This window comes from Pseudorca crassidens, chromosome 15, assembly GCF_039906515.1.
Source record: "Pseudorca crassidens isolate mPseCra1 chromosome 15, mPseCra1.hap1, whole genome shotgun sequence".
NCBI lineage: Eukaryota > Metazoa > Chordata > Mammalia > Artiodactyla > Delphinidae > Pseudorca > Pseudorca crassidens.
The window spans coordinates 65,618,509-65,643,884 of record NC_090310.1 but is presented as its reverse complement, the minus strand read 5'-3'; the positions used below and the strand labels follow the sequence as shown (position 1 = coordinate 65,643,884).

The window sequence follows — 25,376 nt, the reverse complement described above, 5'->3', positions numbered from 1 at the left end:
CCTCTTCTGGCTAGAGCAGAGTTGTGTTTGAAAACCATGAAAACAGTAGCAGCATGTATACAAAGTTGCTCAACCCCTTACCAAATTCTTGTATTCAGGGAGCTTTCTTAAAATTTGTAAAAAGTACGTGGGCATCAATACAAGAGGTAATTATGACAGGGAATATTATATCGATTCATTCTACAGACATGTGCTGAGCAGTGTGCCATCTTTGCCCTCAAGGAGCTCACACTGTAATACAGTGAGGGGGGGCAACCTGTAAACAGATTATTAAAATAATACAGTGCATCTTCCTGGTGGAAATATTAAAAACCATGTGAAGGAGAAAGCAGTAAGCTTTGGGAGCTTGAAAGACTTCACAGAAAACGGAGTGATTCCTTTTCTATAAAATGACAGTAACACCCCCTTTTTAGGATTATTGTGAAAATTAAAGAGATAACACATATAAAGTTTTTAATATAGTTTCTGGCACATGGTAGGCATTCAACAAATGTTAATTGTTAGCTAATGTTATTATTATGGAGAGGTTTTATTGAGTTGATGAATGACAGTATATCCATTGATTGCAAGCAACAGAGACTGCAGCTAATTTAAGCAAACAAAGGAGTTCATTGGGGGCTAGCTAAAGCTCACAGAATGGAAAGGAGAGTTTAACAGCAGGCCTCAGGAAGGAAAGATAAAAGGAAGCTCAGGGATCCTAGTATTAGTAATAGGAATTTAGTAATCTCTTTGGGATGATCCAATTTTAGCTGTCTTTTATCTTTGGATGTTTCTAGTCAGAAACAAGTCTCATTAGATTAGCTTGGACTCTGGGCCCCTCTCTGTGATGAAGGGACATGGTTCTAGGATCAGCAGCCTACTAACTCATATGGAGTTGGAGAGGAGTAGGAAGGCTCTAAGGAAGGGATGCTGAGAGGGTGAGTGATTTTCACCTTAGACAGTATCAGAGTACTTGCAAGATCTACTGATCCATTGAGGCTGATGATGTAAGCAAACAGGCCAACCCATGGAACGGCCTCTGGGTGTTTCTGTTGGCCATAGAATCGACTGTCCTGGCTTGTGACCAGTGCCAACCCAATGTGATCATTCCAGTCTGACATTCTTCATTGAAATTCTTCTGGTTTCTTCATGTTTATTAAGTACTGTAGCTAAAACAAAGACTCTTGACCATTACAATAATAGAGGAAGGAAAACTTTCTGAGCTTTGTATATTGCATTTCTTTTGATGTATTCAATTATGATTACCTTTTCACATTTCTCATTTATCAGCTCATGATCAGGGATTTGCTCTAGGTCTTAATTATGACCACATAGTCAGACCCTTCCTTCATCCTGTTACTTATTTATTTATTTTGGCCTAGACATGCTACTGTGCATCTGACCTTGTTGAATCTCGTCTCAGTTTCTAGGATGATTTTTCAACACTTCAGGGTCATTTCCATTTTACTTTTGTTTTCCATCGTACTGAAATTAGCAATTTTTGCTTATGTGATTCTCCATTTCTGATTATGACTTATCAGAAGCAGAAAGGTGTGACAGTGTAGAGAAGACACTAGATTTAGGTACCAGCGGAGATAAAAATTCCAACACTGCTAGCACACAAGCAGGGTGTGACTTTGGGGAAAATAACTTAGCATTTTCGAGCTTCTGTTTCCTTGTTTATAGAATTGGGACAACAGCGCATGAGACTTGTCCTGTGGGATACAATCAAAAACTTCAGAAATCAGAGTAGATTAGAGCTATCTCCCTCTTAGCTGTATGTCTTGGCATGGAAGAAAATGAACTTGGCATGATAGTTTGATTTTCCCAGGACCTTAATGTACCTCATCAGCTTCTTTTCAAGGTGATTACAGGCTTACTGATATGTTTGAATGCCTTATTAAGAGGGTAAATGACTGTAATTTCCAAGGACAGCCATCTCTTGTTTTGCTATTTTCCAAGCCTGAGGAAAAGGCTCCTGTGCTTTGTAACCATTTAGAAATTAAGGTTGAGAAAGTAACAACCATGTACCTTGTTTTTCAGGACCTTATCAAGCTATGCAGATCTTGAATATTCAGATCCCAAGCAATAAAACTGGGACTTTCAAAACACATAAATAAATAAATAACTAATAAGGAAGAGTATTTTTAAAGGCATTTCAATGTAGCAAGCCTCTCTGGTGCATTAAAAGTTTGAAGTGATTTATTAAAATGAGATGTAAGGATTATCTCATGCCTTGTTTAGGTTGGCTTTTCATCACAGCTGGAACATGCTATACTCATATGTTCACATCATTTTCTAAAAAAAGGAAAAGAAATTGTCCATCTTTTCATATTTTATTATTTTTCCTTTTCTTTCTTCTTGGTACTAACACAGTTTTCTCTGGACCTACCAAATGCACACGCACGCACACACAGAGTTTTATTTCTTGTATTTTGTGATCATTGCTGAAAGAGCCTCGGTAGATCTTTTAGTCATAATGCGAGTGAGTTACATGCACACATGTGTATTTGGTCTCTCCATGTGCCCTTCTCTCTTTCTGTCTACTTCCACCCGTTTCTGTGTATTTCATATAATATTGCACAGTGAGCTCATTTCTAACATTAAACTTAAATAGACTGGCTGGGGCTTCCCTGGTGGCGCAGTGGTTGAGAGTCCGCCTGCCGATGCAGGGGACACGGGTTCATGCCCCAGTCCAGGAAGATCCCACATGCTGCGGAGCGGCTAGGCCCGTGAGCCATGGCCGCTGAGCCTGCGTGTCTGGAGCCTGTGGTCCGCAACGGGAGAGGCCACAACAGTGAGAGGCCCGCGTACCGCAAAAAAAAAAAAATAGACTGGCTGATGTTCAGTGCACACTAGTTTATTGCCATGCAGTGACTGTGTAGCCCATGGTGTTGACATTGCAGAGTGTTGCTGATGTCATTACTAACCCCTAGAAAGACAACTAAAACCTGACCTGCCATCTTTTGTGCTGCATTGTAGCCTTATGGTGAATTTGATATATTCCTTATGCTTCAGTCAGCAGCTCTAGGCACGCTTTATCATTCACTCATTGCAACAAATCCTTATTAGCCCTGTTAGCACCTTTGCCTCAGTAGCCTTAAAGTTTATTCTTATCTTCATTCTCATCAGTTCTTGTGTTACCCATACCAACCTTCTTCCATTCTCCCTTCCTACACCATAATTATACTTTTTTTCCTCCAGTTTACCCAGGAGTGGGGCTTAGCTTATGCTAGAAATGTATGACGTATTAGTAATTGGCCACTGATCACCCATCTCGTAGCCCATCTCTAGCGACCATTGTGATCAGGAGTATCTGCATTGTGTTTACCCAAGACCGTAGTAGCATTCGCCCAGCCTCTACAGGTAACCTGAGGTATAGGGCATATGAAAGGGCAGCCGCATTATTTATGGTGTTTGTTCCAACATAGATAAGCAATGGAATTGAACTGCACTGTATTCTAATCTTGACCCACTATTTCCTAGCTGTATAACCTTAACCTTCCCAAACACCACTTTCCTCTTCTCTAAAGTGGGGACAGTAATAGCACCTATCTCAGAGAGTCACTGGGAAGGATTAAGTGAGCTCATATGTATAAAGCTCTTAGCATAGTTCTTGGCACATGGTAAACAGTGAATTATGGGAACTGTTTCTGAGACACTTTTGTAGACTGGGGAGAGAGGAGGCTTTTCAGAAGATATAATTTGTAAGTTATGTCTTAGAGGTTAAGAAGGAGTTAGCATCCCAGTGGATAAAGAAGGGAGAGGGATTCCTGGCAGCAGTGTGCTTGAGAGCTATAAGAGCGCATGACATGTTTGTGGAAATTGCACATAGTTTACTCTGACTGAGGGTGAGATAAAAGTGGGGAGGTGGGAGGAGGTGAGGCAGGAAAGATGACCAAGAACAGATCACGAAAAACCTCACGGAGCTCACAGAGGAGTTTAAACTTGATCCTCCGTCGGACCCTCCGTCCACATAATCTGGTTCCTCTGTTAAGCAGTCACGTAAATGTCTTTAAGAGCAGCAACAGGGAAAAGGGGAAAGAGGGCAGCGGATTGGCCTCAAATGAACTGGCATCTCTTTAAAGCAAATATTCCTCCTTGAGAATACTACATTAGTTAAACATGTGCCTTGCAAGATTCATTATTGCTTTACTTGTGTTCCCCGTTGGTTGTCTCATTCATTAATCTGCTGATTAGTAACCCTGAACTCTTGTGTGCCCCACTCCCTGACCATTTTTGCATTCCCTTTTCAATATACTGTGCTGGTCCCCCTGGGATGTAAACTCCAGGACCTGTCCCTGGCCTGCTCATGTTTGTTTCCTTTGCCCCTGGTGCCTGCTTCTGCTATAACATCTGTAGTATGTGTTAAGTAATCCTTAAGGTAACATTTTTCTTATGTCATAAAAAGTGCATGGCAAATATATTATAACTTGTGGACTTTGTTTAAAAATGAACGGATAATTTATTGAGTGTGCCACATGAGCCTTGCTCCCCTCCCCATTTCGGCCGAGACTTGCTGCTCGTTTAGCCTCGCCTCCTATTGAGTGCTCCCACCCTGTGACATGCTAGGAAAGCAGACCCATGGTTGGCTAGAAATGACATCATAGTTTATGTACTCAATAAAAATTTAATTAAGTCATTACAGGAATTGCAGTCATCATTTAACCCTCTGATTTCTTCTGTTTAGTTTATTATTAAACATTCAGTAATACCAGTCACTAAATCCTGATGGCTTATAAATATCTGCATGAATTTTAATAGCTTAAATAAATGGGAAAATATGAGTAACTGATATACAAGGAAACTTTTCCTTGTGGTGGTGCTATATGTATGGGTTTTGTTTTGTTTTGAATAGATTTTTAAAATTAATTAATTTATGGCTGCGTTGGGTCTTTGTTGCTGTGCATGGGCTTTCTCTAGTTGGCGGTGAGTGGGGGCTACTCTTCGTTGCGGTGCGAGGGCTTCTCATTGTGATGGCTTCTCTTGTTGCGGAGCACAGGCTCTAGGTACACAGGCTTCGGTAGTTGTGGCACACGGGCTCGGTAGTTGTGGCACACGGGCTCAGTAGTTGTGGCTTGCGGGCTCTAGAGCACAGGCTCAGTAGTTGTGGCACATGGGCTTAGTTGCTCTGCGGCATGTGGGATCTTCCTGGACCAGGGCTCAAACCCGTGTCCCCTGCGTTGGCAGGCAGACTCTTAACCACTGCGCCACCAGGGAAGCCCCTTATATATGGTTTTTTAATAAAAAGAAAAGCATTATGGAAAGGATAAGAGTTTAATAAGAGGACAACCCAATGCTAACCGGGGAGAGTTTCTCATCCGGTTTGTCCATCTATGTATTCATGGGCAGGGTGCTCCATATGGAATTATCTGGCAGTGAGGACACAGAACCTGCGCACCAGCAAACAAAAGCTTAAGTGAGGGAATAAGATCCCAACAGAGGTTCACCAGAGGGAATATCCAGCTCCCCTTGGCTGCTGGGCTGGCTAGAAGGGCCCTTCAGGGCGAGTCCAGTAGTTCAGGAAGCTGCTCTCACTTACCCTCACCTGTTGCCCACAGATCATGTGTCTGCACTGATGGAGCTTCCACCCTCTTCCAGGAAGGGCCCTTTTCATGATCTAATCCAGCCTGGGTGATGATATCTGAAAACCATTTCTAGCTGTGGCAGCTTGCCATCTCTTAGCTAGAGGTGAGGGGGAGAGGCAGCTTATAGGTCAGTGGAGTTAGAATATAGGACCAGGAGGCAGAGGATCCTTGCTAATAAGGAATTCTACTCCTGCTCTCCATTCTTTCTGGGCAGTAGCCAGCCAGAATGCAGGTGCATCTCAAGAGGAGAAAGTATGTTTGTATGTAAACGAGCCTTGTTGGAAAGCTGGAATTGAAATTTGCAGATTAATGTGTTGGTGATCTCTGGAAATGCCCTGCAGATGGTGAAATAGGGAAAGCGTTCGTCCAGAAACCAGGTTCTTGTGACCTGCAGAACAAGTCCCTTCCCGTTTTGGGTCTCAGTTTACCATTTCCTCAAAGGGATGAGCTAGGTGATATCTGAGGGCCTTTCCAGCTCTAAAGCTTACTGGCTTGATGCAACACATAAGCCAGCTCTGCTGAGCAGGTTCAGTGAACGCTTACCTCTGAGAGATGCTGCCTTTGTGCTTGACTTCTCTGACATTGTCCTTTTGTGGCTCTGGTTCTTCTTGCACAGTTAGGAGAACGACTAGTATGGGAGTAGGGAGAGCCTCAAGATGGGCATCAACAGATCTGGGTTGTAGTCCCATCCTCTCATTACAGAAGGAATTAACTCTAGCTCTGGCTTGTTCCTTGATTCTTCTTTTACCTTAGCCCATTCTGAAAGATGGTGCAGTAAGAAGTTTGGCAGTTCTGAAATTTCAGAAACATGGAAGGTACTCAGCAGTAAAAAAGAGGAAACAAACAAAAGGATATTATTGGATAGAACACACTATGTGTGGTACTCAGGCCTTGTGAGGATTCAGTCATCAGCATGCCAGTCTTAAACCCTGCTCTGGCCAGGCCCTGGCCTAGGTGTCAGGCGTGCTGAGATTCATCAGACAGAGTTTCTTAGAGGACCTTTGAGCAGCTCACAAACTAGTGGGAGAGGCAGGTACAAAAACAACTCTAAAGTGTGTTGTGCCCCCAGGAGAAGTGTAGACAGAAAGCTCTGGGAACACAGAGGATGGATGGCTATTTTGGCCTAGGGTGAAGGTGGGGTGGGAAAGGTCATGGATTTCATAAACAGCTGCATCCAATCTCACATTTTCCAGTCTTGAGCTTCACAGTTCTCTTTCCCTTTTTGAAAATTGTCCATGACTATAAAGTATTGGAGCTGGTTTTAGTTTTATATAAACAAACCAGAAGGTATTACTCATAATTCCTTGCATTTGCAGAGCACTTTGCAGCTTACCAAGGCTTTCAGTGTACATTGTGGAGTGAATGAATGAATGAGTGAATGAAGTACATGCTAATTCATTTGCTCTACAAACCAGTTCTCTGTATAGGGCATTTAAAAGACGAGGACAGGGCTTTCCTGGTGGCGCAGTGGTTGAGGGTCCGCCTGCCGATGCAGGGGACACGGGTTCGTGCCCCCGGTCCGGGAAGATCCCACATGCCGTGGAGCGGCTGGGCCCATGAGCCATGGCTGCTGAGCCTGCGCGGCCGGAGCCTGTGGTCCGCAACAGGAGAGGCCACAACAGTGACAGGCCCGCGTACCACAAAAAAAAAAAAAGACAAGGACATAGACTCAGAGTGGTTACTTGACTTGCCCAAGATCACGTCCTATGTATACAGCAGAATTATGACTTGAACCCAGTTTTCTGACTAAATCCAGATCCTTTCACTACTCCTTTCTGCCCTCCTTCAGAGACCAGTTATGAACAACAGGATGAAATCATTCAGTATTTGATTTATTATCCAAAGTAAAATTATCTTCCTGCAGGCAGGAACCTGATGGAATGTCAGGCACATGGACTTTGAATTCAGACTGACGTGGAGGATTTATCACTAATTTTCTGTGGGATCTAGAGCAAGTCACTTCACCTGTTTGAGTCTCAGTTTTCTGTGTCTTTAAAAGCATGACTGTAGCATATCTGCCTCTCTGAGCCCCGGTGACAGAGGAGATGATGTCCATAATTTCCCATTTCCAGTGTTCCTGCCCATTCACCCTCCCTGGCACTCCCCATTTTCTTTCCTGCCCCTGCACTTTGTACAGCTTATTCCCTGTGTCTAGAATGTCCTCTTTCCTCCCCGCAACCCTCTCTTGTCAGATTCCTCCTCCTCTGAGGTCCACTTAAACATTACCTCCTAGAGAATTCTTCCCAGCCCCACCAAGTGGAGACCATTATACTAAAATGTATTTATCACTCACCACCTTTGGGATAGAATTTGAGGCAGTACGTTGCAGTGTGATTATTTTCTACATGTCTGTGTTTACTAGACTGTGTGCTCCTCCAGTCAAGAAACGTTTCTTTTAATTTGTGTTCATAGTATCTAGCATAAAGCCCGACGCGTAGTTGGGGCTCAGTTCATAAAACTGAGTTACTGCTTTGTATAATTTGAGACCAGCATCTAAAAGAAGCTGTCAAATTGGGGAGAATCCTGACAGATCAGGGAAATGAGGATGGACTGGCAGTTTGACCTGTTAGGGGCCCTCTTTCTCTGTTCTGCTAAGTTAAGAGCCAAAAATCATACTTTTTGGGTTTTTCCTTTCTTTCATACTTTTGTTTTTGCCATTTTGTTTCTGTAGGTTAATTCCTATATCCTGAAGAAGAACATGATGCTTATGACAAATAATTTCTATGTGGCAATCTTGGGATATGATGAGGTAAGCTTATTTACCAAGCCTTAGGCAGAACAGTGGCCTTCCCCAACAAAGGCATTTGATGAGAGCCTCTGAGAGAAGCTTCAGGGGCCACCATCACTGCCTGCCATTATGGCTTAGTATTTTACTGTTTCCTCACCTTCACTGACTCAGCAACTAGAATGAGTGTGCCCAGCAGTTTGCCTAGCACTTGAGAAAGAAAGCACTAGGTAATATGGTCAGATCATTCAACTAGTTGGCATTTATTGAGTGCCTGTGGAGTGCTGGATGGCGGGACAAAGGCAAATCAGTCACAGTCTCAGCCCCAGATGCGTTCAGAGAGAGGAAGACATGCACACATCAACATCATGGTCAAATCACACACTTCTTTTTTGGTTTAATTATAAAAGCAATACATACTCATTTTAAAAATACATAAAACTGTGCATAAATGGTTGAAATAAAAAATAAAGGGGCCCTTTCCTCTCCTGCCCAATTCTCTGTCCCAGAGGAAAACTTTCTTAATAGTTTATTGGGTGTCCTTACAAGTGTTACCTGTGCACACACAAGCACCTATGTATTTATTTTCTTCATGCAAATGTAAGTTACACTGCATATACTACTATTCTGCAACTTGCTTTTTTCACTGAGCAATATATCTTGGGTATCCTTCTGCATGAGAACATTTAGATCTATCTCATTTTTTATTGTAAAATTTACATAACATAAAATTTACCATTTTTAAGTGTACATTTTAGTGGCATTAAGTACATTCACATTGTTGAGCAGCCATCACCACCATCCATCTCCAGGACTTTTCCTGATCTTCCCAAATTGAAACTCTGTACCCGTTAAATACTATTCTCCTATTCTCTCCCCTGCACCAGCCCCTAGGAACCACTCTTCTGCTTTCTGTCTCTATGGTTTTGACTACTCTAAGTACCTCATGTAAATGGAGTCGTACAGTTTTTGTTCTTTTCTGATCGGCTTATTTCACTTAGCATAATGTCTGCAAGATTCATCCATGTTGTAGCATCTCTCTCATCTTTTTCTCCTCAACTGTTATAGAAATTTCAGACACATGGAAAAGGCAAAAGAATGGTGTAAAGAACCTGTATGCATACCACCAGGATTCATCATACCTCATCTTTTTAACAAACCATGTGCTTTTCTATTCATTTTGTGGTTACCTGCAGATTTAATGCAAGCATCACCCCTTCTGGGACACAGGCCCAAGAACTTCCCCCCCAGGCCCAAGGCCTTCTGCCCTTCCTGGGCTCCACAGTACTTGCTGCATTAGCATTAACTGTCACCCCACTGGGTGAGGATTTCTCCTGTGTAGTTACAGTGTCTACTCTGTATTTCTGTTGCCTGGCATGGGGCTTGGCACATGGCAGGTGAAGAGTGAAGAAGGGAAGAAATGCATAAAGGATGAAAGTAAGAAACTAGAGTTCAGGCTGGAGGAAATGTTATCAGCCTGTAGATAATAATTAAAGCCAGGACATGAGCTTACAAAAAAATTAAGTTAAATGATTTGCTTAGGGTCATAGGACTAGTTAAAATTGAGGTTTCCCAATTCCCAGTCTACTAAATATCCTCAGTTATAAGAGAGCAATTAAGACTGCATACTGCATACATCATTAATTCAATATGAGCTTTGTGGGGTGGGAATTGAGAAACACTGCTTAAATCTATGCATCAGTTGTTAAATTAGATACATTCTGATTTCAGAAACCTTACAGTATATAAAAGAATGAGGCTTAGAATTGAAGAAATATAATTTTCTTTCTCTTAACAGTTGTTTGTGGTCTTTATTGCAGATGGCTCAGTTGTTTCCTTTTACCCACATTAATAAAGATGTTCTGTCCCCCCATGCCAAATCCATCTTGGAGAGCCATCTTAGAAACATGCTTGAGTGCAAGAGTCACCTGGGGTGCTTTTAAAATCTAATTATTGAGAACTGCACTAAATATTCCAATTCAGGGCTTCCCTGGTGGCGCAGTGGTTGAGAGTCCGCCTGCCGATGCAGGGGACACGGGTTCGTGCCCCGGTCCGGGAAGATCCCACATGCCGTGGAGCGGCTAGGCCCGTGAGTCGTGGCCGCTGGGCCTGCGCGTCCGGAGCCTGTGCTCCACAACGGGAGAGGCCACAACAGTGAGAGGCCCGCGTACCGCAAAAAAAAAAAAAAAAATATATATATATATATATATATATATATATATATATATATATATATATATATATTCCAGTTCAGTGGGAGTGGGGCCTGGTGTTTCAACAAGCACACCAGGTGACTTTTCAGAGTGGGAAAGTTTGGGAAATAGACTAATTACCTGGGACACTTTAGAAATACCACTATTTGGGCCCTGTCCCTCAGAAGTTCTGGATTTAACTGTAGGTGGGCATCTGTAGTTTTAGAAGTTCCCCAGGTAATTTAAAGGTATAATTCTGGAACAGCTTTTCTTATATTTTAGTGTGCATGCCGATCATCTGGAGTCCTAGGTAAAATTCAGATTCTGACCCAGCAGGTCTGAGGTGAGGCCTGCGATTCTGCGTGGCCCACGAGCTGTAGGGCACGTGCAGCCATTCTGCAGGCCACACTGGGAGTCACAACGTTCTAGAGCTGTGCTTTCCAGTACTAGCCACATGTGGCTGTTTTGATTTAAATTCATTAAAATTGAAAATGCAGTTCTTCAGTCACACGGGTTGCGTTCCAGGTGCTCAGTACTTGTTTGGGGCTAGTAGTGGCTACTGTGTTGGGCAGTGCAGCTGTAGATTGTTTCCATCATCACAGGAAGTTCGATTGGACAAGTGCTGCTCTACAGCACCCTGTTCCTAGAATCGTGCTTGGATTGTGCCCCAATGCTGAACACTTCTGGAACCTTCCTGTTTTCTACTACATTAGGTCCAAATTCCTCCATGGAACTTGCAGGCCTTCTGGGAACTGTCCCCATTTGTGACATGTCCTGTCCACCTTTATCTCCCATGGCCCTCCAGTGTGTAGCCTTCTTTCTGAGTGAGACCATTTGCCTCACTGCTCCACAGATATGCCGTGTCTGATTGAGGCTGTCCTGGACAACCAGGTGTGGGGGGCAGTAGCTGAGGCTGTCAGCTTTGAACCTGAGGATTTCAGGGTCTCACACTTGGTAGGCATTCTCTCTGTAAATGTTCAGTGAACTAATATTATTCTCTCTTGCTTAGAATGTCCTGTAGCTCTCCAAATAGTCTCCATTCTTAAGGCCCCCTTCTCCACAGAGCTTTCCCTGACCTCTCTAGGTCTGTGTTTTTTCACCCTGAATTCCAATATCCATCCATCCATTTAACAGGTATTTATTAAGTGCCTACCATGTGTGATGCACTGGGGATATGCTGGTAAATAAAACAAACATGGTCTGATTCTTTCCTACCAGAGCTTATCTCTTAATGGAGAGACAGGTGGTAAATAAGTAAACAAGCAAATAAATATCTAATTACAAATAGAGCACAGTGATAGAGAATAATGGGGTGGGTATACCTAGTGTGGACTGGGAAGGTCTCTGAGGAGTTTTCATAGACGCTAAGACTGAAGATTGAGGAACCAACCATGTCTTGACTATTCCTCAGAGTCTCCTGTACAGATTAGCATTTGTTCATTCTCCAGGATTTAATTCTGTGCTGCTGTTTGATGTGCTCTAGCTTTGTCCCTTCAACTAGATGGCAAGCTGCTTGTGAGCTGTGACCGTATCACTGTGACTCTGTGTTCTTACCATCGTGCTAAGCACGTAGTGGTGTCAGTTCAGCCCTCACTGAGTGAGGCGCCACCACTTTAAACTCTTAACTATAACCAGGGTCCTCCGGGGCCAGGACAGTCCCTTTGGCTGCCTCTTAGTTACTCTAGATCTAGGTGTCTCAATTTCCTGAAGGATGCTTTTTTTGTATCGTGAGGGAAAACAAGTAGGCATCCCAGTAGATTGTGGGAAAATTGCTATGCAAACTAATTTTTGCCTCCTAGGCACCCCTTTTTCTTTCCCACTTCCTCTCTCAGACCAGTTTGTTTTCACTGACTTACTAGAAGTGTGGTGGAAAGAAGGCAGAAGTTGGGTTCGTTGATTTATTCAGCCATTTGTGTTGCACTCCCACTCTGTGCCAGGTACCGCATCCTGACTAGAGCCAGTCAGCATCATCCCTTGATCTCACCAGTGCATTCTGGTTCCAAATCTACCACCAATTAGCTAGAGAAGCTCTAAGCCTCAGTGTACTTACCTTTCCAACGAGGGTAATAGCATCTGTTCTTCCTGGCCTACCTCGCCATCAGAGCCAGGTGTGTGAAGGAGTCCTGACAGTCTGGAACAGTCAGGTTGCTATCATTGTTAATCTGAGTTCTGAGTCATCCTTTTCCTTCTGACTGATTATGGACTTGGCCCTTCCCAGCCATCTCACCCATCGCCAAGGCTGCCTGTTTGCGGCAGGCCGTGGCTCCCAGGGCTTTTGCTGTCCTGTGCTCTGGGCTCATTTTCTAAGTCCTTATAACACTCACTCCCACTCGTGTTCCCTCTCGTGTAGCGTATGTGAGTCGCTGCCAGCAGCACTGCGGCATGTGCCCAGGGCACTTCAGACACAGGCAGGCTGTTGTGTTAGCAAATAGCTTGGAGAACAGTGATGTGCCTGAGCTTGTCCTTGGCTCCTGTCCCCATCTGCCAGAAGAAGCTGGTTTTCCCGACTCAGCCATTGTGCCAGGACAGTCTCTTGGAATTGTAGGGGTGTTTAGCAGGGGACATTTGGGACAGGTGGATGGTTTTACCACCAAACTGTCAGTACCCCATACTGGACATGGCCCTTCCTGGCAGCAGGCCTAAAGCCAGACCTCATGTATTGCAGTGCCTCGGGGGCCAGACCACAGCATGGCATCGAATAAGTGATCCTGGCTCTTTGTGTAATGATTTATCACTTACAGAGCCTTTCATGGCCATTGTCTCTTCTCACAACTCTGTGGGATAGGTTTTAGTTTGCTTGTTTAGGTTGTGAGAAACTGAGGCTCAGGAAGGGCTAGTGGCTTTCCAAAGGCCACATAGCTATCAAGTGACCGAGCTGCCATTTGAACTCAGGTGGTCCGATCCCCAGATCTCACTGTTGTTTCAACTGTATTCACAGCTGCATGCCAAAACAAGCTCCTAATCTTTGTACCTAGCATAGTGCACTTAGCAAAACACCTGTGTGTTATCTCTTATCATTCAAAGGTGCTGTAAGTAGGGCAGGCATTTTAGTCTCTGTTTAATAGATGAGAAGGTCAAGACTCAGCTTTATTAAATTGCCCACCGTCTCTGAGCTTGGTACTGGCAGGGCCAGGACTTGATCCCGTCTTCTAACTGACTTCCAAGCCCCAGTCAGCACTTTGTCTGGTTCCGTACACTACCTTGGCACCTGGACAGAGCAACTTCTCAGGGCCTTTCCCTTTAGTCACCCTTGCCCAGGAAGCAAGACCCTCCTCTCTCCCTCCTCAGAGCTCCAAGTTAGAAAATGGCCCTAGTCCAGGATGAAGGTCTCTGTGATATTTGGGCTTCCCAACAGAGCTCTCTCTCCTCTGTGCCAGGACAGCCGACGTTAGGCACACACAGGCTCTGAGCATTCCCCTGGGGCCTATGGCTATCTTGCCGAGCAGCCTGTTCCTCTGCTTAGGGAGAGGCTGGGCCAGCCATAGCCAGCCCAGAGCTGGGTGACAGTGAGGCCAAGGTACCTGGCTCTCATTGCTAAAGAGCTAGCTGCCTTGCAGATGTGTGTCCTTGGACCAGGGGAGAAGGTGCAACCTACACTCACCTCTGTTCTTGGGAAGAAATATATACTCACAGTACTCCACGCCCATTCCTTGTGGACGGCAGTGGAACCACTGCTGCTCCCATCTCTCTTCTCTGCCTCTCAGGTGTTGCCTGGGCCTAGGCAGGCTGTAGAGGGAGTTGTGGCCTAGGAGGGTCCATCAGACATGTGCCCCATCTTTGTATCAACCTTATTAGCCAGTCACTTGGCCCCCCTGGGTCCCATGTTCTTCCCCTGTATAAAATGAAGGGGTCAGACCAGATGCTCTCTGAAGACCCCTTCCAAGCTCTACCAAGTAGCTGCCCCATTCCTCTCTCATGGTATCTGTAAGGTCCCTCTGAGCTGATTTTGTGTTGCTAGCGTGTTCACAGTATCCCCAGCTTTTGTATCCTGGCTCTGCCGTATGCCCCAGAAGAACAGTTGTGCTGTGTATTCTAGGGGGTCCTTTCAGATGATCGTGGGCTGGCTGCTGCCCTCTGGAGAACCTTCTTTAACCAGAAATGTGAAGACCCTCGACAACTTGAATTGTTGGTGGAGTATGTGAGGAAACAGGTGAGCAGTCCTTCCCCTCCCCTCCAGAGCCTCCTGGACAACAGGTCCTTCTTGAGGTCTGTGGATGTTGGACTTTCAGAGGATCATGAGAGGTTGAGTTCCCAGAGTCCAGTCTGAGGGAATTCTGACCAGATCATGTCAGCAGTGGGCACCGATCAAGAACACCTTCTGTGGATCCAGCCATGAGCCAGGTCAGGGGTCAGGGAGTAGGAATAGAAGAATAAAGGGCACCGAGAAGTCTGCTGCTTTTATAAACCTGTTGCCTCTCATTCACTGCACGTTCGACTGTCTGCTGTGTGCGCAGTGCCGTACTGATCCTGGGCACACACAGTCCTCCTGTAAGATAGCAGCATGGGGTGCAGTAAAGCTCCCCTTAGGTACCCACTCTGAGCCCCAGGATTCATGTTTCCAGCTCCTGGCTTCCAACAGGATTGGGCTCCAGGCAGCATTCCACAACATCCTGTAAGCCTCTTCCCACTGGGTGCTATCTGTCATCAAGCAGAGTTCCCCTGCTTCATTCCTCACCCCTCTGGCTGCCCAGGGCTCCCTGACACGAAAGCTTCTAAGAGAAAGCTCCAGGGTGAGGACTGCTTAACTACATAGTTTTCCTCGAGCCCAGGAAGAATTCACTCCTGTGCTCTCTGCCCCCGGATCCTGTACTGATGGGAAATCCATACATTATAGATGAGGGAGAGCTGAGTGGCAGGGAAGAGGCACATGTAGACTTTCCCAGGGTCTCCCAGTGAGTCAGGCTGTGCAGCTGGTCTAGAGCCCCCAGCTGGGTGATTCATGCAGCCACTAGAGGCCTCAGCTGCTCCAGACCGCTCATCAGCTCAGGCTGTCCCATGAGTCACACCTTTGCTTCACGGGCCTGGCCCCTGGAGCCAAAGGGGCCTCACCTCACAGTTATTCTCTTATTCACCTGTGTCACGGCCTTCAAGCCTCCAACGGCCAGGAGAGGGAAGGCCAGGCTCTGGCTCCAAGGAGAAGACAGGGCCAGCAGGCCCAGCTGGCTGATTACTGGAAAACTACATACTAAGGCTCTTCAGAGGGTAGAGAACCCCAGAAGCCAGGACTGCTGTTTGACCGTTCTTCAAATCTGCCAGATCCGGGAAGAAGGCACTGTGGCCAGAGGACCCCACCCACAGAGAATTCTGAGACTCACACTGTTGACTCGACTCGCCCTCAGACAGGAGTAGCAACTGGCAGAGCAAATGCTGTGTTTTCTGAGAGACCAGCCCAACTTTTCCATCTGCCGCGGTGGGCTTGTGCCAGGGGCCACAACAAGGGCACAGCTGGGACCTCTCTGAAGGCCCTGAAGGAAGGGGCTGCCACACCAATAAGAAGGCCCAGATTGCCCCAGTGAGAGGCAGGCACTAGGAAAACAGTGATGGAGCTCTTAGGGAAGCAGCGAGCTCTGATGGGGACCCAGTTCTGTCAGCAAACCTTTTGAGCACCTATTCTACCAGCCTCTCTGTTGAGAAAGCAGAAATTAGTAAGACCCAGTCCTGCCCTCAAGGATCCAGCTCATGATTTGGCAAGGAAGCCAGTCAGGCACAAGGCTAACCCTGGAGTAAGTCAGTCTGCAATGTATACAGGCAGGAGCAGAGTCTATGAAAGGCTAAAGAAAGGAGGGACTAAGTCTGAGCGAGTGGATCGGGGAAGGCCAGGAGGCTAGTCCTGGGCCATGATGCCAGTTGGTCTGGTAGATGGCCTGAGGCCCAGTCAGAGATCATGCTGAGATTTTCAACCCAGGAGATGGGCATAGTGGTGGCATTAAGGACAGAAATGGAGTAATTGGAAAGAGGAGTGGCTTTTAGATGAGATAACAGGTCAGTTGACCTCCTTGCACTGGAGACATGTGGAAATCCAGACCTGAGGTGTGTGTAAGAGACTGGGGGTGAGTGTGAGGGTCTGCAGCCTAAAAACAAAGCAGCGGAAGTGAAGGAATTCTTGGAAGAGGGAGTCGATGCAAAGCCTAAGATGAGGACTTTGGACTCCTGCCACCTCTCCTTTCCCCCCAGTTGCCTTCTTACCCTCAAATGGAGCCTCATCTTTCTGAATCCAGTGCTGACTCCTGCTCTGATCCAGCTTTCACCCTAGAGTTTGCCTGTGCACTTGAAAGCATTTGTCCTTATTCATCTCCTTACCAGCAGAAGCCTGGGAATCCTCCCAGAGGTGGCCTGTATCGCCTAAGACTTGCCACTTGTTAGAGCACCTGCCTCTTGCAAAACTGCCCGACCACACCTCCCTGCGCTGCTCCTGTTCTCCATCACAGGTGTCCCCTCTCCGCATTGTTCAGGGGGATAAACTCCCTCAGTCATCCTAGAGGGGTGAAGCTGGGGCCCACTAACCATGGGGTCAGGGCCCACTAGAGGACAGTAGAAGCCTACACATTTTTTTTTTAAGTTCCAGTGACTAGCAGTGTCCTTCATCCTGTGAGGTACACGTTACTATTATGGGCCCCTTTCTCAGACAAGGGAACTTAAATCTCAGAGAAGGGAATTGGCTCACCTTGGGTAACATCGCTACCCTGAATGGGCAATCAGACACACAGTTCTGGTCCACAAAGTCAGGGCTTGTGTGTCAGACATTTGTCCATTCAGAGGCACAATGGGGAATTCCCTAAAGCCTGAGAAAGCTTCCTTAGTGACTTGTTTCTTCAAACCCCCTTAAATGAAATAATCCGGGAGATCAGAGACCACTACCCGTGCCCCCCCGCCCCCACCCGCCTCAGGCTTGGGAGCTGGGATGGTCAGTAGCCCCTCGTGCCCCCGCCCCGTTCTCTCCTTTGGGAGGCTGGTTCCTTGTGCCATCTCACGTCCATCCTGCCCTTGTCCCTTTCCTGTTTCCTGTTCCTCTGATTGCAGATACAGTACCTGGACTCCATGAACGGTGAGGATCTGCTTCTGACAGGGGAGGTGAGCTGGCGCCCTCTAGTGGAGAAGAATCCTCAGAGCATCCTGAAGCCCCATTCCCCAACTTACAACGACGAGGGTCTTTGATGGGCTGGTCCCTCCAAACAGCTGGCCAACTAGCTCTGAGGAACTGCCAGAAGAGAGGTGGCTGTTTGGCCCAGGAAGTGGCCTGAACTGACCTTTGAAAAGCATCTGTCAAATACCTGGCCCCATTTGTGTTGATTTTCCTCTTAGTACGCCCAGGAGTCTGATTGGGTGGGGTACGGTGCTGGGAGAACCCTTAGCCCTTCTAAGGTGTCCTCTCCCTCAAGAGAAGCCCTGAGAAAGAGCTCCCCTGCCCACACTCCCCAGGTCCCCTCTAGGAAACATGCGATTGACAGCTTTTCCCAAAGGCCACAGAAGGGAATGGGGGTAGGTTAGAAAGGGGACACCCCCTCCCCCCCCAAGGGCCCACTGTGGCCTAGGAGCAGTTTGTAATGCTTCTGAGTCGAGACGGGTAACCACGCTCTGTCCTCCGGCCTTGAGCTGTGGGGTTGAGTTGGCCATTAAAAGAAACAGAGACTTCTCTCTGCCATGGCTCTTTATTCCTGGGTCTTTTAGAAACTTACCTGGGATGGTGGATGCCACGAGCTGAGGAGCACTGCCCAGCTCAGTTAGAGACAGGGAGGCGGAGAGGCTCAGGGGGGTCTCTGCTGCTGTTTCTGCTTCCAGCTCATGGAGATGTCACTGTTCTGGCCAAGGTACAGCCTTCCAGGCCACGACCTTGGGGACCCAGGAGGCCTCTATGGCCAGGGGGCTTGTCACATCCTGAGTCATTTGGAAAGAGGCCTCAAGAGGAAGGTCCCTTTGTCACACACACTCCCATTGAACTGGGTGAGGAACATGCTGCCTTTTCCTCTCTTGGCTCCCCCTTATACGAGGTACTGGGGAGAAGGGGAGAAGAGGAGAACACACTCTTCCTGGCTTCGTTGCTCCGCCCCAGGACCCAGCCCCGTGCCCAGCCTTCCACCCCCTTCCCAACTCGAGGAGCATGTGCTGCAGAGCCACCTTGGTCTGGGCACTTGAGGACCAGTCTCCTCCTCCCTCTGAGTGTGGGTCATCTCTGGGGGAATTTTCTTTAAATTGAAGAAAGGGGGCGGAGAACCATATTGCCCCTCCCCCCATCAAACTTCCTTCATTTAACTTGCTATAAAATGAGTCATATAAAGAAACTCTATAAGGGTGAGGTATATCTCACTTCTGTGAAAACATTACAAATCAAACCACCTTCTCTGAGTTTATTTAAGATGCTTTTGTTGCACAAGGAGCTCTAGAGTGAAGCCTCCTGTGTGTGTGAGATAATAACACCTTGTAACTCATTACAGCTGGGCACTATTTACATAAACCAGAGCTGGGCCAGGCAGGAATTTGCTGATTAATTTATTTTTAATGGAGTGAAGTATACCATGCACCAAAATAAACTTTACAGTGTGTACCTAACTGCTCCTGGAATGGATGGAAAAATTAATGGAACAGATTTGGCTCTCAACTCTACACATTAATTTATATATAAAAGTTATTTGAGCCTTAACCCATTTGCTGCCCAGGGCAGCTCCCCAGCCACAGATCCCAGCCTGCAGCACCAGTTCAGCTACCGGGCTTGCTTTAGAATCATGGCATCTCAGATTGGAAGGACCGTTAGCGGTCATTTAGTCCAGCCCTGGTCCAGAACTTGACGCCGTTTCTCAACATCCCAGTTGCCTATGTTCATACGGGCCCTATATGAATACCTCCAGCAGCAGACAGCCCCCACCTGCAGAGCCAAGTCCTGTCTCCATAAGAAGAGTAATCACCAAACACTGCAACTTATGACACGCAGCCATGTTTCAAAGAGCCAGTCGATCTGTCATGTCTGTGATGTCCCGAAGCCCTCACTTCCTGCCCGTAGGCATCTTTCACTGACTACACCCGCCCCCCCAAAATAAAATCCAGGCTCCTTGGAAGCTGCAAGGCTTTTCTTAGTTTGATCCTTGTTTGTCTTTTTGAGTCTCTAACCCATTTCTTTTCTGAGCAACTGAACCACTTGGGGTTACCTGAGGAGACTACCCTGTATGTTTTCTCTGCCTGGAATCCTGTCCGCTCTTCTGACTAAAGAAATTACACACGTCCCCTAATACCACCCTCTCCTGTTCACCCCAGGCAGTGTTCTCCAGAGGAACTATTTTTTACATACCCACTCTCCATCCTGCACTGTGAGCACCTTCAGAGTGGGCATTGGTGTTTGGATCAGTCGCCTTTGTTTCTCCAGCGTCCAGCAGCATGGCTGGACCTTAGTAGGCATCAGTGTAAGCTTTGATCAATGAAAGAAGGAATGAATGACTAAATCACCAATCATTATACAAGCCCAACAAAAAGCCCCTTTCTGGACCATTCTCTCAGTCTGTACTACAGTTCAGCTTATTTTAATAATTCAGTACGAAGTACCTCCTTTGGCCTTCGAATAGGAAGGAAAGCCAGATGTTCTTGCTCTAGCTAAACGTTTTTCTATTGCAAATTGTTATTACACAGAACAAGTGAAAGACATGTTTTCTTTGCTCTCAGGGAGATTGCTCTCTAGGAATAATTTTGTACTTTATTTGTACTCTGTATATGTCCAGAAAGGATCACAGCAAATTAAGAGACACAGGTGTAAAAACTGCAAAACAATTGAAACACAGTTTAAGAGATAAGGGCTTCCCTGGTGGCGCAGTGGTTGAGAGTCTGCCTGCTGATGCAGGGGACGCGGGTTCACGCCCCAGTCCGGGAGGATCCCACATGCCGCGGAGTAGCTGGGCCCGTGAGCCATGGCTGCTGAGCCTGCGCGTTGGGAGCCTGTGCTCCGCAACGGGAGAGGCCACAACAGTGAGAGGCCCGCGTACCGCAAAAAAAAAAAAAAAAAAAAAGGAGATAAGATGCAAGTATTGGTAGGTTAGAAAACCTAGCCCGCTAATAACCAACTTTCACGTGACTTTTTCAGCAATTTATAAAGTGTGATCTCAGGTGTGCATTGTCTCGCAGCAGTTTTGTAAAACAGGTATTGTTCTTCTGATTCTTATCCCCTTTACACAAGAGACGAGACGGGACTACAGCTCAGAGAGGCCTGGAAGATGAACCAGGGTAAGAAGGGGCCTAGAGTGCCCAGCCCTCATCTTCATCCCTGGAGCCCTTGCTCTCTCCCCACCCCACACTGCTTCCCACAGGTCAGTGAGGAAATCTGCAACTGAGTATAAAACCTTGCTCTGAGCTCCCTGGAAGCCAAAGGCAGAAATGAGACAGGCTGAAGGTTATGTACTTCCCATTGTCACATGAAAGGAATTATACTTATTCATCAGAAGAAACAAATGTTTTCCTTATAGGGTCTTAAAATGAGAAACACTGAACAATGTTGTGAACAGTACCCCTAAGATTTCAGATTTGCCTAAAATTTTAAAAATTGCAAGTATTGCTTTCTTACATCAAGCTGAGATTAAAGCCCAGGCTACACTTCAGCCAGTGTTTTTTGTGTTTCTGTTCTGCGCCAGATGCTGCTTGGCGTTTTCAGTTAGTATCTCATTTAATCCTCAGTGACAGTTCTGTGAGGTAAGTGTTATTAATAAGTTCTTGTTACTGCTGAGGGGGACTGAAGCTCAGGGAAGCCCAGATTTACCTTGCATGCGGACTCAGGCGGTTCTGACACCCAAGTCCAATGCTTTTAGTTCTAGAAAAGGAGTACTAGATGGGGAAAGGGTCAGTTGTGCTACATTAAAAAGTAAAAGGAGGGGCTTCCCTGGTGGCACAATGGTTGAGAGTCCGCCTGCCGATGCAGGGGACACGGGTTCGTGCCCCGGTCCGGGAAGATCCCACATGCCACGGAGCGGCTGGGCCCGTGAGCCGTGGCCGCTGAGCCTGCGCGTCCGGAGCCTGTGCTCTGCAACGGGAGAGGCCACAACAGTGAGAGGCCCGCGTACCACACACACAAAAAAAAAGTAAAAGGAAAACTAAAGCAGTATTCCAGCCATGTGGGCTTCTGTGGGCGCATACACATACTAACAGGAAAAGTCAGAACAAGGGAGTTCAGGTTCAAGGTTCAGAAAAGCCTTCGAGGAGTTGGAACATAAAGGATGGGCAAGGTTTAGGTAGGTGGAAAGAAAAATAGGAAGTGAGGATCCGCGGCACGGAGCAGGAAACTTCAGACTCGAGTGGAGCAGCTGAGTCGGTTGCCAGGGAAGAAAATGTTGCCGAGATCCAGATGGGGCCACGGCTCAGGGAAGCCTGGGTAACGCTGCATGTGGCAGGGACTGTGACCTGATGGGAGTGCAGGTGCACAGCGGCGTGCAGGGTGGATGGGTGCAGTCAGGAAGGATTCTAGCCATCTAGGCTTGAAGGCCTGGGAGCGATTGTAGAAATTCAGAGGAAGTTCAAACCCCAGAGGCATTGCAGAGGATAAAATCGTCAGGACTGGATGCCTCACTGAACCTGAAGCCTGAAGAAAGCTGTTCAGGGCTCTCCTGGAAGCAGGGAGATGGTGATGTCTAGCAGAAGACAGGAGCGTGAAAAGAAGAATCTTCTTTGCATTGTGGTTTTTTTCGGGTGCTAATTACATTATCCTATGAGATGGGGCAGGGATTATTGCCCCCATGATGCACTAGGGAAGCAGGTCCACTGAGGAGAAACCACTTACCGGTGCAAGAAACCACTTACATAGCGAAGCTGACCAGTCTCATGTCTTCAAGCCCCACCCCACCTCTTTGGTGCATGTTGGTTGTGTCTATGGGGAGCTGGTCTGACGGAAGATGCATCAGGGAGGGCAAGGGCATAGGGCAGGCCTGGACCTTGGGGGATGATGATGACCTCGGGGCCAAGGACTTTGGCCCTGTCTTGGGTATAGAAGGGACACCTGAAGTCATGAAACTGGATGAGTTCCCAGAGACGAAATGTGGAGGGTAGAAAAGGGAGTGGGGTGGGCGTGGGAGAAAGCATCCACCGGGGTAGGGTGGGGACGGGGTAGGAAGAGATTAGGAACCAGCGTAGGAGGCAGAATCAAAAAGCCAGGCGTGGGCGGTGTGGGTGGAGCCTTCCAGGAGGAGGAGGCTCTTAAGGCTGTGTGCTGCAGAGCATAGGACCGGGGGTAAGTGGGTGGAGCTTAAGGGCTTTAGATTCTTCCAAGAACAAGAGGTTTTTTTTTTGTTTTTTTTTTTGCGGTACGTGGGCCTCTCACTGTTGTGCCTCTCCCGTTGCGAACCACAGGCTCCGGACGCGCAGGCTCAGCGGCCATGGCTCACGGGCCCAGCCGCTCCGCGGCAAGTGGGATCCTCGCGGACCGGTCCACGAACCCGTGTACCCTACATCGGCAGGCGGACTCTCAACCACTGCGCCACCAGGGAAGCCCCAAGAACAAGACTTTTGAGAGCAGGTTATGGCAACAGTTGTGGTATCTTGGGAGGTGCCTAGATGAGAAGAAACGGAGAAGAATCGGGCAGGAGATAGGAGAGCAGGTGTTTTCAGCACAGGAAAGAACTGAAGATGTGCATGGGGGTGCGGAGGAGTCTGATTAAGTGTAAAACAATGAGTGGAGTAGGAAGCGTCTCTCAAACGTGAGGAATTAGGGTTAGATCCCTCTGGAAGTGGAAGCCTGGTCTGGAGAACAAGGGCCTGGCTTTGGAGGGGAGGAGGGAAGCCTTTCCTGAGACCAGAGATTGGAGGACAGGTTGGGGGCAAGTGATTTCTGAGGTGAGGGCCCAGAGGGAAGGGAGCTCACACTGGTCTCCATGCCCGGGGAACCTAGAGTTTATCAGCGCTTGGGGTGAGGTGGGGAAGGAAGGGGAGTGGGCAGTTTGTGGGCCAAGAACCCGACAGTCCCAAAGTGAACTCTTCCCTTGGGAGCAGCCCTTTACTTGCTACCCTGGTTCTGCCCCCTTCAGCCTTCTCCCACTGCATCCCACTGTGCCCTGACCACTGACACCATGGACTTGGCCTTAGGGAGGATAGGCCAGACCTCAGGCCCCTGACCATGATCTTCTACCCCCCCACTCCGCCCTGGTGATAACCACCCCTCACAAGTTTTCTGTGGCTTCCAGGGGACTTCCCTCAAGCCACGCTGCTGAGCCCAAGGGCCCAGACCCTGCCCAGGTCAAGGGCCTCCATCCCTCTGATGAGGCGAGAAAAGGTCCTGGAGATCCTGGCCGGGGATTTCTGGGAAGGGAATCTTCAAGCACTGACCCGTAACGTCAAAAAGTGATAGAACGCAATGTGAGCACTAGAAGGGACTTGGAGACCTCCAGCCTCTTGCTCTACAGATGGGAGGCCGAAGCCTTGAGAGGCTCACTCAAGTCTTCACAGTCGGGAACCAGAATCACTGACCTGTGCTGGCTTGCTTCTTCCCTCTTTTTCTCTCTCCCTGTGGCCAGAAACAGTTCCTTCACCTCCCAGTCACCATCTGAGAAAGAGTCTACAACAGGGCTGTACTCTAATTGGGGGTGGAGGGTGGAACATGGTTCCTCTAAGCTTCCAGAATGACTCATGAGCTCTAAACCCCAAGCAACTGGTTTATACCTCGGCTTATTCTGTGGCTTATAATTATTTCTGAGTCTGCCTTCCCCACTAAACTGAGTTCCTCCAAGGCACAGACTAAGTCTTACTCATCTTTGGGACCACAGTGCTGGCCTACAGTAAGCATTAAATATATGTTGGGTGGACTGAATGGGCAGAGGGAGAGGGGATGGGGAGGGAGACGTGGCTGGATCAATAATGTTGGGGGCTTAAGAGATCAATGGCTAATATGTCTTCTTCCCCTCCCAAGTCCAGAATGAACTGAAAAATAAGAGACAGACACATGGACATCAAAATGGGGGCTTTACCAGTATTTCTGATAAAGCGGATTGGAGAATGTAGCTTTTGCTTTTGGGCCAAATGGACTTAATAATATCCTCCCCCAAATAAACATCACGCCCCCCGCCCCCAAAAAAGGGGCAGACCTCTCTCCCTGGCAGGGACAGAACCTCCTGTGGAATTTTACAGTGTAGATCAATGGAGAATATGCTACTTCTGCCTACAGCAGAACCAAGAGTGAGAGAGAGAGAGAGAGACCCAGAAATATTTGAGCTCAGCTCCTTCCCTAAGCCACTAATCAGCTAAGCCATTCCCCTCCTCTGGGGAGGATGAAGCCTGTGAGGATTTAGGGAGTGGTCCTCTCACCCTTCCCCTCCAGGAGAGTGGAGTGGGAATTCTCTCCCCTTATGGAAACATGGGGAGTGGGGACAGGTCTCCCACTGTGGGATGGAATACTGTGGACGGATGGGTAGAGGGGGTGGAGGGAAGGACGTGGGGGAAAGGGTGAGACCCCATCGTTACAGTGTTACAGTGTAGACCCAGACACAGTCACCTTTCCAAAGCAGAATTCCAAAATCCTTATTCCTTGTGATCGTACTTGCCCAGTGCTCGTCTGTGTATGCAGAGTGGAGAGAGGACCTTGACTCCTGGGAGCTGGGATGAGAGGCCAAGTCTCAGAGCCACACTCCCCTGACATGGCCCAGGGCCATGTTCACCTTCAGGGCTGGCCTTTGGTCTGGAAGAGGCCGGAGACGGACCCGAAGGAGCTTCCGTGGTGCTGCTTCGTTTGCCGTCAGGCCTTCACTGAGCCCCTGCCCCTTCATGGCTGGAGAAGCTCTAGATTCAGCAGGTACTGAGCTCCTCGTCCTCTCAGTCAGGCACTTGACACAGAGTAGTCCACGTGTTCCTCACAACCACCTGGTGAAGGAGGTGGTGTTGGTCCCATTTTACAGATTACGCCACCGTGACTCAGAGTTGTGATTGTTTGGCTCACCCATT

General features: G+C 47.6%; 1 protein-coding gene across 4 annotated transcripts in view; it reads left to right on the top strand.

Annotated features, from left to right (window-relative positions):
* Nucleotides 1-19,541, top strand: part of UQCC1 (ubiquinol-cytochrome c reductase complex assembly factor 1) — a 90,968-nt gene extending 71,427 nt beyond the window's left edge. For 3 of the 4 annotated variants that reach the window (XM_067707938.1, XM_067707939.1, XM_067707937.1), the window contains 3 exons: nucleotides 8,239-8,316; nucleotides 14,521-14,634; nucleotides 17,505-19,541. In XM_067707938.1, coding sequence (XP_067564039.1) covers nucleotides 8,239-8,316; nucleotides 14,521-14,634; nucleotides 17,505-17,639 — 327 coding nt within the window. In that variant the 3' untranslated portion in view covers nucleotides 17,640-19,541. The remainder of the gene's footprint in view (nucleotides 1-8,238; nucleotides 8,317-14,520; nucleotides 14,635-17,504) is intronic. The other variant, XM_067707940.1, reaches the window with a different exon arrangement.
* The last annotated feature ends 5,835 nt before the right edge of the window (nucleotides 19,542-25,376 follow it).